At 39.6% G+C, this 17,885-nt stretch overlaps 1 protein-coding gene across 2 annotated transcripts; it reads left to right on the top strand.

Moving 5' to 3' along the window:
* The first annotated feature begins 1,348 nt into the window (after window positions 1–1,348).
* On the top strand, window positions 1,349–15,568 carry mapre1b (microtubule-associated protein, RP/EB family, member 1b). Of its 2 annotated transcripts, none has more exons than XM_049580429.1 (7): window positions 1,349–1,519; window positions 4,767–4,897; window positions 7,023–7,168; window positions 10,598–10,799; window positions 10,913–11,022; window positions 11,200–11,352; window positions 13,407–15,568. In XM_049580429.1, the coding sequence occupies exons 2-7, from the start codon at window positions 4,777–4,779 to the stop codon at window positions 13,449–13,451; spliced, it is 777 nt and encodes a 258-aa protein (XP_049436386.1). In that variant the 5' UTR covers window positions 1,349–1,519; window positions 4,767–4,776; the 3' UTR covers window positions 13,452–15,568. The 2 variants fall into 2 exon arrangements, with proteins under 2 accessions (XP_049436386.1, XP_049436387.1); XM_049580430.1 differs by having other exon boundaries at window positions 4,764–4,897.
* Window positions 15,569–17,885: the final 2,317 nt, after the last annotated feature.

Below are 17,885 nucleotides of genomic sequence, written 5' to 3'. Positions count from 1 at the left end.
ATAAAAGATATCACAATGATACAGGGATGGTCTCTTTCTTTCACTCGCAGCTTTTTCTCTGAATTTTGGATATGGCAGTTGTTCAAAGATTTCAGTTTCAGTTTTCCCCATACTACTATTTTGTTCTTTGCAGGTGTAAAGAAGGCTTTAGCTTCAGCATTTACACATTCATGCATGAAACTATATAATATAATTGGTTTATTTAATTATCAAAATCAAAATACTTAATTCAGAGGCTTTTTAAAAAAGAAAAACTAATTTATTTGAGGCCTTAGTATTTATAAAAACCCTTTCTACAAGTGTGCCTGTGAAGTGATTGCCAATTTATTATTTATGAATAACTTTGAAGGTCACCGCCTTAACCTTAATCACAAGTAGGTTTTTATAAAGAAGTGACCTTCTTCCAATAAATATAATTTAAAAACTGATTGCGATATGTCATGACATTTGGAATAGGGACATCTCTTTGAGTTAGGGCTGTATGGCTCTGTCATACAGGAGAATATTTTTTTTCCTACTGGGGAGTCATTAAGGTTCAACGGCATTAAAACTATAGCAAATTCTGTAGAGGGCATCTCTATAAAAAAATCTCTTTGTCTTTCTCTTTGTTACAGAATTCATCACAACTTGTGACATTAGGACAAAATCAGAAAACATTTATGCATCCACTCCACTCTTACTAGGATGATGCTTTTAGCATGACAACCTCAAATAGGGTAAATGTAACCCAGGGGGAAAAAAAGACCAAACTAATAATACATTTGTAAGACTATAAAATCATTTATCAAAAAAGGTAGATAATAAAATCACATTCGCATTCATAAAATAGATTCTAAGTTGTTTCTTCTTTGTTTTTACAAAATTCACATTTGTTATTGAAAACCTCAGATCTTTAGATGAAAATGTTCGTTAGGTAAATATGCAGAATTTTGTAATTTATTTCTTTAAATTTGTTGGTGAGAGCAAATTTACGTGTATGTATCCAATGAGTATCAGAGAAATTAGAAAAATAGTTATATTTATTAGTACATTTGTGAGTTTTCCTTTCTTTTTCTTTCTCTTTCTGTCTTTCAATAGATATATAAATAAATATAATAAATATAAATTTATATATTTTTTAAATCTATATTCTTATATTTTATTTACACATTAATATATTTATGAGATATTTTTAATTAAGTATATATATAAATCGATATTCTATGTATTTTATATTTATCAATGGTCATTTTATATTTGTATATATTTATTATATATATTTTCCTCGGTTTCCTGTGAACTCAACAAAGCGTCATTAGCGTCGGTACGTTTAGGCGTTACCCGTTACGCCCTGACGTCATCAAAACGGTTTTTCCGCTGCCGGTAGACTGAACGTGAGGTACCAAGAAGAAGAAGAAAAAGCAGAAGTGTCTATAACGTCGAAACAATCACAGATAGACCTTTTTATGACAACGAGTTACAGCGGAGAAAAATAATAAAATCATCGTGTACAAGATCTGTCGAAGCCAATCCACTCCAGGTGAGTGTAACGGCGCTGAAACACGGTGTCTTTTACCGGCATGTGAAACGGCGGCTGGTGAAGGAGGCAGCTGAACTCTGTTAGCTTAGATGCTAGCCCGTGACTAGCAGGAACATAACCGATTGATTCCCGAGGAAACCAGCTAGGGCGAGGCTTATACATATATATAGCCTGCTTCTGTTACTAACTGTTAGCTGAGCTGCGGATGAAGCTAGCGCCTTCCAGCTCCGTCACTGAAAGTCTGTCGCATTAACCGTCACAAGCTAACTCAAGCTAGCGGGTGCTTGGTGAGTTCAGGGCGGGGAAAACGTCTGGACGTCTGCTGTGAGATAAACTGGCTCACGTTAGCCGGTGGTTGAGTTTAAGCCGGTGACAGAAACATAACTGTTAGCTAACTGTAGCCACATAAAAGGAAAATGGCAACTAATTCAATCGACTGTCAGGTGGTAACATGTCACTTAATAACTCATTGAGTCTGTTAGGTAGCCGCATAGCTACGTTAGCTTTGTAGGGAGCTAAATTAGCTGGTCAGTTGGCTAACTGCCGCTACCGTTAGCTTTCAAGTTTCTAGCTGGGGCCCTGTTGCATGAAGCTAGCCGTTAAATGCTATCGGTCGGAATATCAATAAGGTTAGAGCTGCGGCTAACGGCTGTTTATATTATTGACAAATTGCCGTTTATTTTCTTCATTAATCGTTTAGCGTATGCCACTTCGTGACCAAATGAAATCTTAATAATATATGTTAAATTTAGTGGTGGAAGAAGTATTCAGATATTTAAGTTAAATAAAGTAGCAGGGCCACAGTGTATAAATATTCTGTCACAATAGTCCTAGATTTAAACTTTCTAAAGCAAAAGTTTAAAAATATTAGCATAAATACTTTAAGTACCAAAAGTAAAAGTACTCATTATGCAGTATGGCCCATGCCAGAATCATATTTATTATGTTATTGATTCTAATGAGAGATATATAAGAGTACTTTATTAATCCCAACAAGAGCTTATAGTATTTAAGGGGGATGCCACCTAAAGTAAGAATTCCCATATGTTATTTCTATAGCCTAGGGACGTTTAGTCAGTATTTGTCTCTATGAGCTAAGTCTCAAAGCCAGAAACCAGACAAGTCAGTCTTGAACTTGTGATGTCATAGGGTTTAAAGTCTGGAGCTGCTCCACAGACAATGAATGGGAGCCTGGATTTGTGGACCCAGAGAATTTTTGTTTGCTTTTGTAGACCTTAATGAGCTTTATTCTATAGTAGAGTACTCAGCTCTGAAATAAAAATGTACCCATATACTCAGAACATCCCCCTGAGTGCTCTCAGTGTCATCTAAAACATCTTTTACCATTCATGGTCTACAGAGCAGCTTCAGACTTAATACCCAATGACATCACAAATATGAGCTTAGGTGAGTTGATTATTTTACTATTATTTTGGACTGTCTAAGACCCTTTGAATTACATGTTTGAATTTTGAAAATGGGCATAGTTCCCCGTTAAGACAAGATAAAGGTTGACATAGTGCAAAATTAAATGTGTTCAGCACTCTAATGTTGCATTTTCCATTAATAATCTAAAAATCTGCAGTGTAACCGAAGCTTTACAATAAATGTAGTGAAGCAAAAAGTACAAATGTGCCTCCAAAATGTCCTGGAGTAGAAGTGTAAAATAGTATAAAATGGAAATACTTAAGTAAAGTACAAGAAAAAATTATACTATAAGTAGAGTACCTGAGTAAATCTACCTGGTCACATTTCATCAGTGCAGACATGTTTAACAGAGGTATTGATCACTTTGAGAAGCTGGAAATGTTTTGGTAATTTTACTCAACAAATAACTCCAACTGATGGATTATTTAACAGTCATTTTAGTTCAAGTAAGTTAGTTATAATATTAGTTAACTGACTTGTACATTATTGTTGAACTGTTAATGCTTTTGAAGCCAGAATATTTCAAAGAAAGTTGTCAGGATTTTTTTTATTTCTCAACATTTGACAACTCTGTGCTCAGGTAGAAGCCATTATTTGGTTATTATGTATGAGAGAAACCTTGGCAAACAGGTAAAATTCAACAGTTTTATTAAATGAATTGACAACACAGCCCCCCATTAATAATTACTCAATATGAAGACTCATATGACTCATATGATACTTTAATCAACTCATGACAAACTGCTTGCCTATTTATAGTGTTATTTCTCATTTAGATGTGACATAGTCTACCAGGATGCAAATATAATAGTCAGCTACATCTGAAGAGAACTGTTATTCCTATGAGGCCCCAGCTATTACTTTCAGCTGTTGAGGAAATAACTGGTCTGGTGTAGCCTGGAGATGAGCCACAGCAGAGGCTGTGGATGATGGTTTCTGATGTAACTACAGACCTTTATGGAGACATAACATATATGTCTGTAATGACTGTAGCAAATACATGATGACTTAAAACCTCAGTCAGTTAGTTTTTTAGTGTCTGACCTCTTTAATCGTAGACACTGCTACTATCATCCAGAAAAAATGACTTTGGTCGAGCTAGTTGTTGTTGAAGACATATCATAAGTTGTGCTTATGTAAAGTATTGTTTGATTGCCAGCATATTTGGGTGTGCCTACAGTGCAACACTTTCCCTGTCAGAACGCCAGAAGCTGGGCGGTGCAGGATCTCATTGTAGGATCTACAATGAGATCCAAAATGAGATGTCAATGTTCACACTGGTTGTCTCCAAATTTCAGATGATTATATTACAATAAATTGAAATGCCATATGTAATATTTTAATGCCTTACTTGTGATCAATTGATTAATCAATCAACAGACTATTAATGGCCAACTATTTTGATAGCTGCTTATGTGCCAGTACATAATTTGTTTCAGCTTTTCAAATGTGAATACTGGCTGCCTTTTTTTGTCTTCTAAAATATTGAACCAGACATTTTGCAGCTTTTGATTGTTCGCTTGTTGGACTGAGAATTTGTTTCTACACAAATAATGTATGAAGTAACAACCACAGTTACTTTGTGTGTGTCTGTGCATCAGGCAATTCTTAGTCTTGTTATGTACAACCAGCTTATCATGAAAAAATCCGCATAATGATGACTCAGCATCAAGGATGCACAGTAACCCTCAGCCATCAGCTCTGTTCTGGTAAATTTGGCTGTGACCCGTAACATTATCTGCTCCACCATTCACTCTGACAGATAAGGCAGTCATCATGTAAATTTTTCTCACAATTGTTCTCTCCTCTGTGTCAGCAGGTGACCGACAATGGCTGTGAACGTGTACTCAACCTCAGTGACCAGTGACAACTTAAGTCGTCATGACATGTTGGTCTGGATCAATGAGTCTCTACAGATGAACCTCACGAAGATAGAAATGTTGTGTTCAGGTAAGAGATGTTTTGAGTATGTCTGTCATGATGGTAGGACCAGATATGTTTAATTAACAGACAGTTGTCAGAGCTCTTGATACAGTTCCGGCATCATGCGTGATATTTTGCATGACTATGTTGTGGAACAGTATGTCCGTCGCTACTGATGCTTAATACTTTGCCATGACTCATCAATAAAACATTCTTGTAAGTTGTCTTTAACCCTTTTTACACAGAGATCGCGCTGCAGAGCCACTATAAAGTCCCCTTTTGTGCTGCCTTTGCATTTTTACACAGCACTAAACAATGGCGACATCATGACACTCCGGTGTGTGATTTTAGACAGCATGCTGGCATTGTGGAATCAAATGTGCCACGACAGACATGTCATGTAACACAACAGCTTCGGCCTCTAGTGTGACATGTAACATATGCGTCTGCAGCGTTTTATAATCAATAACAGAGACATCAACATGGCAATAACAATCATTTACTGTCTCTGTTATATGGAGGCTGATGTCATCCTCTGCTCAGAGAATAAGGAACTCCCAGACCTCACTGTTTTCCCAACGTCCTCTTTGAGTTAGCTGCTAACAGCTACGTTTTAAATCTTTGGCAATGGGTCACACGCATAACACGTCGCCAAAATGTCATACCCGTGCTACCCATGATCCCGTCCTGCCAGCTGACCCGACAGAAATAGTTTCTGCGCTATTACTACTGTACTTTCATTCCCGGCTCAGAGGCAAGACAATTTTGACCTCCATCTCCACCATCTTACCTTTTCTACAGAACAGCAAGGTGGAATAACAGCGTGAAATTCCCACCAAGAGGCAGTGTAAAAGGGGCTTTTGTTCATCTCAGATAAACTAGGAAAACTTTAATTTTGTACTATAAGTAACAATAAGTTTCACACCTTAGCCAGTTTAAAATGTTGACTGAAATTAAACACAGTGGCAAACTGCACATGGTGTATCTATGTTACCTGTTTGACTATTTCTGATTTTTTTTTTTTTTTTAACATACCAAATGCATGAGAGTTATCCTGATTCAGTACAACAACATTAGTGGCCTGGCCCCTTTTATTAGGTACAATATTTAAAATATTTGATGGTAACTGGCTGCCAGGACCTTAAATCGCTGCCTTTTTAAGAAGTGGATAAAACCACCTGCACAGCTGTTGCTGCCAGATGCATCAGCTGTAGCTGATTTAAAGGGCGATGAAGACCAATAGGAAAATTTTGCACAACTGCTTTAACCCTGTGAACTGCTGATACTCATCACTCTTTCACTTCACACCCATCGACCTGTGCATGCATGTGCTGTACTTCTGCAGATTGTCTTTGTGGCTTGTAAATATGCAAACTCTCAGATTTTAGTGTGTAATTAAAAGGCTTGTCAGAACAGTGGGTGCAGGCAGAGTTTGCTCAAAATAGAAAATAAGCTACTTTGTTAATTTCAGGTGATTCAGCAGATTCATGCACTACTTTTTATCATTACGATTGCCCAAACATTACTGTTGTCTTGTTGGGTTTATGGTAGTGTATGTGCATTATGGCTGGTGTTGTTTGGAAGTATTAAATTCTGGTTCAAATTCTGGTTCTGTATTAGTAGTTTTCAGTATCAGTCAATCAATACTGTATTTAAAAAAAACACAGCCTGTTTACGCACACCCCAAGTGTTCAAGTACATCACTTTTAAGATGAACTTTTGGCTTTCTCTTTTCTCACTTAAAAGGAAAGTGAGTTCTATTTTTATCCTTGTCTGTGGCGCTCTCAGTCCACATGCTCTTGTTTTTAGACATCCACTGATGTTTGAACATGCAGCACACACTCAGTCCTTGGGTTGTGTCTAGATTTGTAGAGACTCTAATGAGATTTCACGTTCCATGTTTTAACCCAAACTATTATCTTTCCCTGACCCTAACCAAGACCTTTCTGTGCCTAAACCTAACCAGACCTTAACCACAGCATTGTCACACCATAAAACCACAAGACAAGAATATTTTGAAGCAGCTTGCAAGACTTTTGCAAATCTAGGGTTACCATCTAGCCACGACCCAGTTTTTGTAACGATTTTACTATATTTGACATTAGAGGACGTGTCCTGTAATTTCTTTCTTTGGATCATTTTCATCGTCCAGGTGCTGCCTACTGCCAGTTCATGGACATGCTGTTCCCCGGCTCTGTGCCTCTGAAGAAAGTTAAATTTGGTGCCAAGCTGGAGCATGAATACATCCACAACTTCAAGCTTCTGCAGGTTTCCTTCAAAAAGATGGGGGTCGACAAAGTAAGTAACAACGCTCCTGCTGTACTATACTGCACGCACGCCAGTTTCAAATTACATGATGCAACAACACAAGTGCAGAAAGTTTGGAAACATGAAGGAATTCCTGATATGCAGCCCTCATGTGCAAAGTGTTCATACAGTCTGATACCTCTACTGTGCTCTGAGCAACAGGGATAACAGCCTGTGATGTAGTACTTTTTTCTTTAAAGCCAATTGCCAGAAAAATTAATTAATTGGGAAAAATGTGCTACTTTGGCTGTGATGGCACTGCCTGCCTCTGTGTGTAGTCACCACTCTGTGTCCTTGCTCAGGGTCCTGCCCATAGCTCTCTGTGACTGGTTACGCATCATAATAGGCTGCAATGCTACAGACGGGCGAAGATGAACGCAGTATGGAGCTGCTTCAGTGGAGCAGAGCTGTATGTCAAATGTAAGGCAGCAGATATTACTGAAGTTGGAAAAATACCCAGTGTGTCCGCTGGTAACACACACACACAGGACCAAAGGCATGATCTCTCCAGGCTTACACCTGGTGAAGAGAATAAAAAGTACAAGGAATCTGCATACAAACATATCCACTGCATCTTGTGCTTCACACTAAGCCCTGCCAGCGGTTGGCTGATGAGAAGCTCTTAATGTAGAGCAGCTGCAGGAAGTGTTTGGATCACATTAATAGTATCTTAACACTATCAGACTTACTTACAGCTGTCATCAGTAGCACTGAAAATGAGTGAACATGAATCATGTCGCCTGATCGTGGAGGATTAGTTTGCACTTGGTCTAGATTACTGGTCAACCCGCTCACTGTTTCCTGTGGTGGGGAAACCACTGTGCTTGCTAGCCTACCCCCTCTTCTCACACACCTCTCTGTCAGTCTAAAATATAATCATCCACTGAGGGACGATGATGTATGAAGGGCTGCATGAAGAATGTAAAACACCAAATATTTAAAATAAGGACAAGGTCTTTTAAGTTTTTAGATTGGGGGGAGCTAAATGTTTTGACCCTTGATCACCTCGGCTGATTGTTAGAACAGACTACTCTAAAATGTTTCGTACTGGTATGCAAACTGGAACTCCTGTCATCCCCTCCCAACCAGCTGAGCTGCCTCTGCTGATCGGATCATGAGTCACTTTGTTTTTTCTTAGCACTGTTAGCTCGTCTGTCACTCCTTGGCTACTATTGACTCTGTGTGCACTAACACCAACTTGACGGCAGAGATACAGATTGAAATGCTCAACTGTATTTCAGCCCTGTTCTTTTTGTGCCACAGAGTGCTGAATCATGGTTAAGTTAATGTGACATGATTGTATGCTCGAAGTGGAACTACAGTATCTTTCCATTTTATTCTCCAACATCAGAAGCTCTTAATAAAAACTTAATTGTATTGCAAATGTTTGAGAGCTTCCTATAGCTCTGGACACTTCACAAAGTCTTGATATGTCAACAAAGATACTAAAGGGTGGGGCAGATCCAGCACAGTCATCATTTGTTTTCAGACTAAACATGAAGCAGCTTGCAGGACTATTGACTAAGCTGCCATAATTTATTCATGTTTCAGCTTCCTTCCTGTCGTCCATTTGTGAAGTGATCAGTGCTCTGTTTGAAATGCCTGCACAGTGTTGATTCATGGATCGCTGTAACAGATGCTCGAACACTGAGAGCACATCAGTGGTATTCATAGCAGTGCAATGTTATAATCCCCAGCATTGTGCCTACATTGCGGACTTTGCCCTCGTTCATGCTTTGTGTATTGTCTAATGATGTCAGCCTCCTCCATCGCTGAGTAATTAGGTTTACTGCTGATGTCTTCTTTTTGTTTTACTGCTGCTCTCTTTTCCTCACTGTGGCTTCGATCCTGGCCAGCTTTGTGTTTAATGTACGTACCATTCTTTTTCCAGGCCTAGCGTCCTACACAGAACATACATTGTTATCCCATCGTTTTATTCCAGCAGGTCAGCAGCTGCTCTGTGAGTCAGTGTCACAATGAAGGATGTTCCTGTGCAGCTGTTTTGGCTTTCAGTTTTTTCTCTTGGACCTTTTTTTTCAAAACCATTTTCTCTTCCTGCCGTGACACTCTTGAGATTACCTATTTAAGTATGGATTTGTGTGTTGGAAATGATACAGCATGTTTTTTAATCTGTTGTGTCTTAAGTTTCGAGTATGGAACCACTGTATTTTTTTGGGGGGGGGGGTTGTGTACAATTGTGCACAATTGTGCCCAATTGTGCCAATAATACCAAATTGGGACCTAAGCCCGTTAAGTTTACACTGAATACTAGGTCAGATTCTGTTTTAAAACGATTCTCGCAACGTGAAAGGTGTCTCTGGTAGTGATGAACCTACAGAGAATTACCACCTGAATCTGCAGCTCTGCTCGGCTTTACAGAGCTGTATAGTGAGTTTCGAGCTCATTGTTCACCTGTCTGACCCAAAACTATTTTAGTAGTCGCCAAACAGTGGAATTACAACTTCCGAGCACATCACATGATGCCATTGAGCCCAAAAAGATTTTTCCAGTAGACTTACATCATGAAAGAGACGTCTGTAAATCAGAAGATTTTTTTTTGTTTGTTTTGTTTTGTGTTAGCCTCACAGCCGCCGCGACATGACTAGCTTAACCATCAGTATGTAATCCATTCAGTCCAGTCACGTTTGGGAAGTCTAGAAGAGTCACACAAGATTAAAATTAATATCCTCATTCAAGTTGTGGAGAGCTAAATCTGTAGTAGTGGGCTCGGTCTGGGTAAGTCTTAGGTGCCCTTGCTCTTTAGGTTCAATCTGCGCCAGTCATTTGAGTAATTTTATACTGGCAGTTGAACGCTTTTGGCTTCATGTGCCACTTAGCAACTTTAGAGGACGTTAGAAGATCTTGCCTCCAACACTGTATCTATGTCTCTTTATACAGCCATGCTCTAATCGATCTCACAAAGCTGCAAAGAACAGACAGATACAGTTAGAGACTAATAGGTGAACATAGGTGAGCATTTAGCAGCTAAAGAAGCAGATATTTCCTTCAGGAGTTGGTAGAGACTAAAAACAGTTGAAAGAGAGTGAATATTGGACTTAAATTCATCAGGGGGACACAAACACAGAGACTCCTAATGAATAATCATGTTGCTCCCTTAATACTGGATGTGGAAATGACTGTTTGCTTATTAGTTCAGCCTAAAATGTGATAATATGCCAATGCTGTGATCACAGCTTGTTTCAGAATGAATGGTTTTTATGCAGTAGGGCAACATATTTTAAATGTAGAATTTTGGTATTAGTACCACAACACATGAACTGTATTGACAGTGATACTGAAAATGCAACAGTACCAGCTGTGGCACACACACTGACAGAGAGGTTACAGCTCATTTAACCTAGCTACTAGGCAGACACATGTCCAGACATCCCCGTCCTGACTGTCTCTCTTTGCTTCCAGATAATTCCAGTAGACAAACTGGTGAAGGGGAAGTTCCAGGACAACTTTGAGTTTGTTCAGTGGTTTAAGAAGTTCTTTGATGCCAACTACGATGGGAAGGAGTACGACCCGGAGGAGGCGAGGCGCGGCCAGGATGCCATGCCCATACCCAACACTGCCACATCAGCTCTCGCCAAAACCCCTAAAAAGGCCCTCAATCAAGGTCAGAGCTCTGGTTGGTCTTGTGGGGTCAAGTTGTTTGAAATGAAATGGAGAAATGCTGGTAAGTCAAAGCTTTTTCTCCTGTCAATAACCGTGTCTTCTTTGTCTCTTCAGCTCCTCAGAGGCCACCTGTTGCCAAGGTAGCACCCAAGTTGGCTCATGTCAGCGCCAGAAAGCCAGGGATGGGAGGAGGCGATGAGGAGAGGGCGGAGCTCTTAAATGAGGTCAGCACACCGCTATGCACAGTGAAGAAATAATCACAATAATCGCCATACGATCACTATTGAAAAGTGAAATTAATTCTTAGTTCCACAACAAGCAAATAAAAAGTAAACGTAAAGTGAGTCCCCTGAAAAAGTAGAAACAAAACTTAATGTTGTTTTTGCCCTTTCTTCCCACAGATGGAGATCCTGAAATCAACCATTCAGGACATGGAGAAGGAGAGAGACTTTTATTTTGGAAAGCTGCGAAACATTGAGCTGATTTGCCAGGAGAAGGAAGGAGAGGGCGACCCCACACTGCAGAGGATCATCGACATCCTTTACGCCACAGACGTGAGTTTGACACAGATTTAATTCGGTGATGCTGTAATTCATTCTGAAGGCCAAGGAGTCAGGGGATTTTAAAATGTCATTGCTTAGTCATACGAGAAATTAAATCACTCAACAGAATTTTTAAAACTAACCACCCAGGGTGAGGGTTGTTTGCCCGTCAATATACGTCTACTAAAACTGCTTGTTTTTGCCACTGATAGGCTCAGACTGTTATTCTAGGTGTCTGACAACATTATGGAAAGGATCCCTACAGAGATGCACCTTTTTGTTTAAACAGAAACAGCCTCGAAATTGCCATTACCATACCCACCAGACTCCATTTAATTTAACAGTAATTTTAGCATTTGAAGGGCCAGCTTATCTTACCATCTAACTGGGTGAATTAAGGGTTTATGTCTACCAAACAGGGTGGTAATTGTTGGAACAGTGGGAAGGTGAGACAAGGTGTTGTTTCAGAGTTTTATTTTGTTTCTTTAGTTTCTGAGAGAAGCGTCCTCTACGATGGTAAAATTACTGTTTATTTAAATGGAGTCTGGTGCGTTTGGTGATGGTAATTTCAGGGCTGTTTCTGGTTAAACAAAAAAGGATCTTAGTCTTAAACAAAAAGGTCTATCTCTGTAGGGATCCTTTCTTTAATAATGTCAGACACATACAATAACAGTCTGAGCCTGTGGACAAAAAAAGCACACTTAGTGGGTGTAAATTGATGGTGTGAACATGAGTGGTTACTTTGCAGCCTGTTTCGCCACTGCTGGCTGCAGCCTGCTCAGTACTGGACCAAGGCTGAAAAAATACTTAACTTACCCTTAAGATATTCCTCAATTTCAGCCATAGAAAATGACTACAAGCAAAGATAATGGCTGTAAACAATACTAATGAGTGATATTCTATATTTGTTTTAATGTCAATAAATCTCACAAAAAGACCAAACCAACAGTAAATGTATCTACTAACAAGTACTGTGTGTGTATCAAAGGCTGATATATCTATTTCCTGTGTGCCATAGAGCTCCATTGTTGTCCAGAAATGTTTAAAAACCACACTGTTGTACTGGGCAACATGTTCCTTCATTACCATAAACACACACATTGTAGTTTATTTTGACTCCATCCTACATACATTGTCCTGTTGCCAGAAACACTCACTAGAGCACCAAATGAGGATCAATCCACTGCTGAAAATAGTCCTCAACAAATGCAGTAGTTCCTCCTGTTGGTTTGCTCAAAAGCTTTTGAAGAAGTGAAAATATCTGTGTGTGTTTGTGTGTGAGTGTGAGATGTGTTTAGTGAAGAAATAAGTCTTCAGTAGGAACCAATGGGCTCAGAGCTGAGAGCCACAGAGGAAGTTAGAAAGTATTGCAAGATGGATTAACACATCGTCGGTTTCTGTGCCTTTATTCTCTAAAATGAACCAGTATGTTGGATAAATATGTTGTGAGTTCAACACCAGATTAAAGCCCACTTGCTCGGCTGTTAACAACTGCTGATGCCATTGTGAATTCCTGCAGAGGAATGGAATGCAGCTCGCTCACTGAGCCTGAAAGTTTTCAGTGGTGCTTGGCTGACTTGCTTCTATTTACCGCACCGTTATGTCACTTTGCTCAGAGACAGTCCTGCACTATTAATTTTAGGAGCAGTTCTGGCTCTTGGTGCTGTATTTGTATTGCTCGTAATTTTGACTTAATGTGCTCTTGACTTGTATAGTTTTGTATAGCTTTTTTTTACTCTACTTTACTTCTATCTATCTGTACTTCTCTGTGTTTGTGTTCAGACACCTGAAATGTTGATCAGAAAACCAGTAAAGGCATTGTTCACAGTATGAGGAATATGTGTAACTGGCAAAAATAATAACCCAAGAATTGCAATAATGTGTGTTAATGAAACATATGTGTTAGGCTTTGAGACAACAAGGCTCAACCCATATTGCTTAATTTGGGGTTTTCTGGCTCCAGAGAGATGACAAGCTTAGAATCCAGACCTCAGGTATCTGTACAGTGTGTCGCTGTTTTTTCATAACGTTCTCCTCTCTGTCCCCCTCTCTCTCTCTCTCTCCAGGAGGGTTTTGTGATACCTGATGCTGAGGAGCAGGAGGAGTTTTAATATTCAAGACTGCAAGCAACTTTTCACTTAGATGCTCTGGTCTACACCTCGAGATCCTTCCTCAAGCCAAGACAGCCAGTTTGGTTTTATATCCAACACCAAACCTGATCTTGACTTGTGCCCCCCCTCCCACCCCAAACCCTAAACCCCAACCTGCTGGATTTCTTCCTCCTGCCATACAGCTCCTTCTTCCCTGAAACATCTTTTTACCAATAATCAACAAAGCCTTGGTCACTGCCTCCTCTTCCTCCAGTCCCCCCCTACCCTCACCTGTAATCCCATCCTTCCCAAAACCAGATCATGCAGTACATATCTGGTTTTTGTAATGGACTTGAGTGTGAAATACACGGTGATGTTCTCTGTGTGCGTGTGTGAGTGTGTATACGTATGTGCGTGTGTGGTTGTATGTGTTTAAAAAAAATCAATTTGAAACAAATCAAACGTGAAGAACCTCCTCTGAAGACCCGGCTGTCAGGTCACCAATCACTTTGTCCCAAACTAACCCAGATCGTTTGATGGCGCTGTAGCCGCTTTGTGCCTCTGCTGTTGACACTGAGTTTTAATTATTTGGAGAAAGATGCATGCACAGAAGAAAAAGAAAATACACATTCCCAACTTGAACACTTGGTTTTGCATCAATTTGAACCAAACCTGAGGCGTATCTTGTATTATTTTTCCTAGCTGGTCCCTATTTTACTTATACTAACAGTGAGTTGACTTCATGGAGCCAGCAGGTCTTCAGAAACATCATTTACCAGTTTGATGTAGCCGATATGTTTCTAAGTAAGTTTAAATAAGTAAAGAGCAACCTGTGGGCTGCACACGTTGACACTGAAGGGCTCAGGGTTTAGTCTGGGACGAGGCAGCAGCCGGGTCTTCTCTTGGCCATTTTTCCACCAAGGACACCATCCTGATTTTGTCCTGTTGAGCTTCAGATGAGTTTTGTAAATGTATGCTACTGTTTTATCACATTTCCCCCTCACTCCATTTATTTCATTTTTTGTTTGTTTTTTCTGTTGTATGGTTTTGGGGCACCTGTCTGTCATGCTCTCAACTTTATACATTTGTTTTCAATTGAGGTTGAGTTTTTTTTTTTCCTCACACTCACTAAACGATCACTGTTGGAAAGATTTACATCGATAGAGAAAAGGGGTTTCTGATTTAGAGAGCGGTTGCTGTTCATGTAGCAGATCTTCTTGCTTCCACTTCTCCCATGCTCCCTCTCCACCGCGGTGTTCAGGCTTCTTAAATGTGCAATCCTCAAGTCCAGGGAAGTGGCTTCCTCTCTGAGTGTAAGACGGCAGCCTTTTGATCAACACGCCAACTTTAAGTAAAAAATGCAACAACAAAAAAAGTTAGACTGCACGATCAACAGATTTTGTATTTTTGGTCTTTTTGGAGAACCTGCGTTCAGGCACGTGCACTGTTTCATACTAGAGGCCTTCCCTCAGGCTGCAGCCAACACAAATAATTCCTTATGGGAGATTCACAGCAGCCACATCACAAACACTGTGAGCTCCGACTGTGGCTGAACAGTGCGTTCACTCCATGTAGCCGACCACAGTCGAGACCATCGTCTGATCTCTGCCTGGCTGAGTCGTGGAAGTTGCTCATGTGCTTCTCTCAGGCTTCGTCTTCATCAGTGAAACCTCTGCTCTTATTTCTAATGTTGGATTTAGTTTTTCCACAAGACGTGGGATCAATGAGTTGCCACGCTGAGGACAGATTTCTTTCTGGGAATGCTAGACAGGTGTCTTTTTCCTCCTTTTACCTATTTCCACTTCCTGACTGACCAATTTTAATACTAATATTGTATATTGTGGATCTGATTTGAGACCAGTGTTTCCACTGTAAAGATGTCATATCTGACATATTTGTACCTAATTTGAAACAACACAATGTTGATTCCACACAAACCGATAACTGTTAACAGCAATTTGTTATTGGAATATAGAACTTTATCAATGGCCTTATTCAGAGCATTTTTCTTTTCATAAGAAGACATTTTTCTTAACTTTTTTTTTTTTTACTTTAATGTAAGTCTGCTGTTTTGGGCAAATGTTTGTACTGTTAGTCATATTTTTAATGTGTTCTGAAAATAAACAACATTGGAGGTATTATGGACAAAAGCTCAGATGTGTCAGGGTGCAGCGGACCACCTGTCTTCCATCTAATGCTCAGAAAGCAAACAAAAAAATATATTGATGGTGTTTCAAGACAGTTTAATTGAATTAGAGGGTTTTTTGATGAATTATTTGTGATATTCTTGCCATGAGTTAGCTGAAAAATGCAAGTTTTCAACAAAATACATTCTGCAGAATTAAATTAAAGGGGTGCTGAGTTGAGCTTTTTCATCTGTGGAGCAGCTCTCCATCTGAGACGTGCAGATAGTTAGTATTTAAGTGTTGTAGCTACATGATTTAATAGTTGACAGAACTCACGCCTTTAACAAGCACTGCCATGAGGGTTGAATGTTGCACACAAACAAAGGGTGCCTGGGTGTTTGATTTTTTTTTGTATTTTCTGGTAGTTTCCTTCAGTAGGACCACTTCTAAAAAAAAAATACATTTCTACTTTTAACCTTTTTGGAAATAATTTCCAAATCATATATTTTTTTTGGAGTGTGTGCTTTTTAACACTCCAAAGAGTGATTTGAGCTTTTTTCTTTCTAACCACAGTCAACCTTTGTATTGTGGTGATGATGTGCAGATGCAGTAACTTCTTTTTTGTTATTAACTCCAGCACATTAGATTTTAAAGCCAACTCTGAACATGAGGTTAAACTTCTGACTTTTAGCTTTAATTTGGGAGTTTTTACATCCATTTTGGGTGATTACTTTAGGACGAATACTCAGTTTTTTGGACAATGATCATACAGATGAGTCAACCAGGAAGTTTTTTCCGAGTTCGTCACCTCTTTCAGTGAATTTCTAAAGGCAAAGAAACCCTTCACATTTGCTGGAAGTGAATCTGGTTGCAGCAGAGGCCTGATAGAGCATTATCAAACTGCCTGCTAATGTCTGAGCGACATCAGAGGGTCCAAGACTGACGAGGATTTGACCAAATATGAAGCATAACTGTATTAAGGTTCATTTGTCAAACACTTTTTGGACCGGGCACTTTGAATAAAGAGACCTCCCATTCCTCTGCTGTTCACCCGAACATGGATGCAACCCCACATGAAATAAAGCTACAAGTCAGGACTTTATTCTGCAAGTAATTCTTTAATTTCAAATTTAATGTGCTGAAGTACAGATGCAACACAACAGAAACTGCTTCCTCAAAATGCTCCCTTAGGCGCCAAAATATTTACTGTAACTACAACCTACTGTTAGGGAGACATTTTGTGTCAGAGGACACCGCTCTGTTAACGAGTACGGCTTCCTGCAACTAATGAACACTGTCATTGTTGAATAATCTGCTTACCAGAATCTCAATTAATCAACTGTTTCATGTATAAAGGGTCAGTTGGCACAACTCCTTGGATCACAGGGTTGTGTTTCAAAATGTCTTGATTTACGTTTATAATGATATAAAATAGCAGGTCCTCACATTTTAAGAGCTGAAACCAGGACGTTTTTGCTTAGACGATGACTCAAAATGACACATGGACTATCTAAATAGTTTCTGATTACCTCCCATATATGCACACAGAAAGCTTAAAAACGTCAGAAGCAAACTGAATAGTTGAAATTCATTAATACTGGCTAAACCGCCCTCGTCTGGTGCTTAAAGCGGGATAAATAAATGCTCCAAATTAATTGCAAATGCTGTTTCCCCTCACAATATTCCTAGGCTGGACTGTTTGTTAAAAAAATTCTGATTTGAGCACTTACAAACTCCTTATGAGCCATTTTTTAAGATATCTTTTGGGGACACCCGTTCATGTTTGTTAGGTGGGTTGATGCCAAGACAAATCGTAGCACACTGAGGACAAACACACACTCCCTCTCTCTCTCTCTCTCTGTGTGTGTGTAAACTGTGAGCCTTCTCAATGCAGGACAAAACTTGAAACTGTGGACAAAACAGCAGCTTTCCCCCATTTGGAGCAGGTCTGGCGAGTGTGTGTTGTCGAGCCTTAGTGAAGAAGTGCTTTTTGTTATGCAATGTTAAAGGGGGAGCAGATGTCCCCCCCCTTTACATAGTGGCCTCTGTACTGAACCCAGTGCCAATGTAACCTCCTCCCTCCTCTAACTCCAACAGTCTGTATCTAATGAGTCACAATACGAACTGTCATCACTTCAGTCACTTGTCAGGTGGGATTTATGACATCATGAGATGTTTCATGAGGTTCTGACAATCGTCTGGTTTTCCTGACAAGTCATTGAAAGTGTTTCAGGTTGTGTGTGACTCCTGTCTGGTTTAATGATGGTAGTAAATGTGTTGATGTAAGTGTTACTGAGGAAGACTGTGTGCGGTGTTTGATATTAGAGGT

The sequence above is a fragment of the Epinephelus fuscoguttatus genome, linkage group LG7 (assembly GCF_011397635.1).
Source record: "Epinephelus fuscoguttatus linkage group LG7, E.fuscoguttatus.final_Chr_v1".
NCBI lineage: Eukaryota > Metazoa > Chordata > Actinopteri > Perciformes > Serranidae > Epinephelus > Epinephelus fuscoguttatus.
The sequence above is the reverse complement of the archived record's forward strand: the minus strand, read 5'-3'. Positions and strand labels throughout refer to the sequence as shown.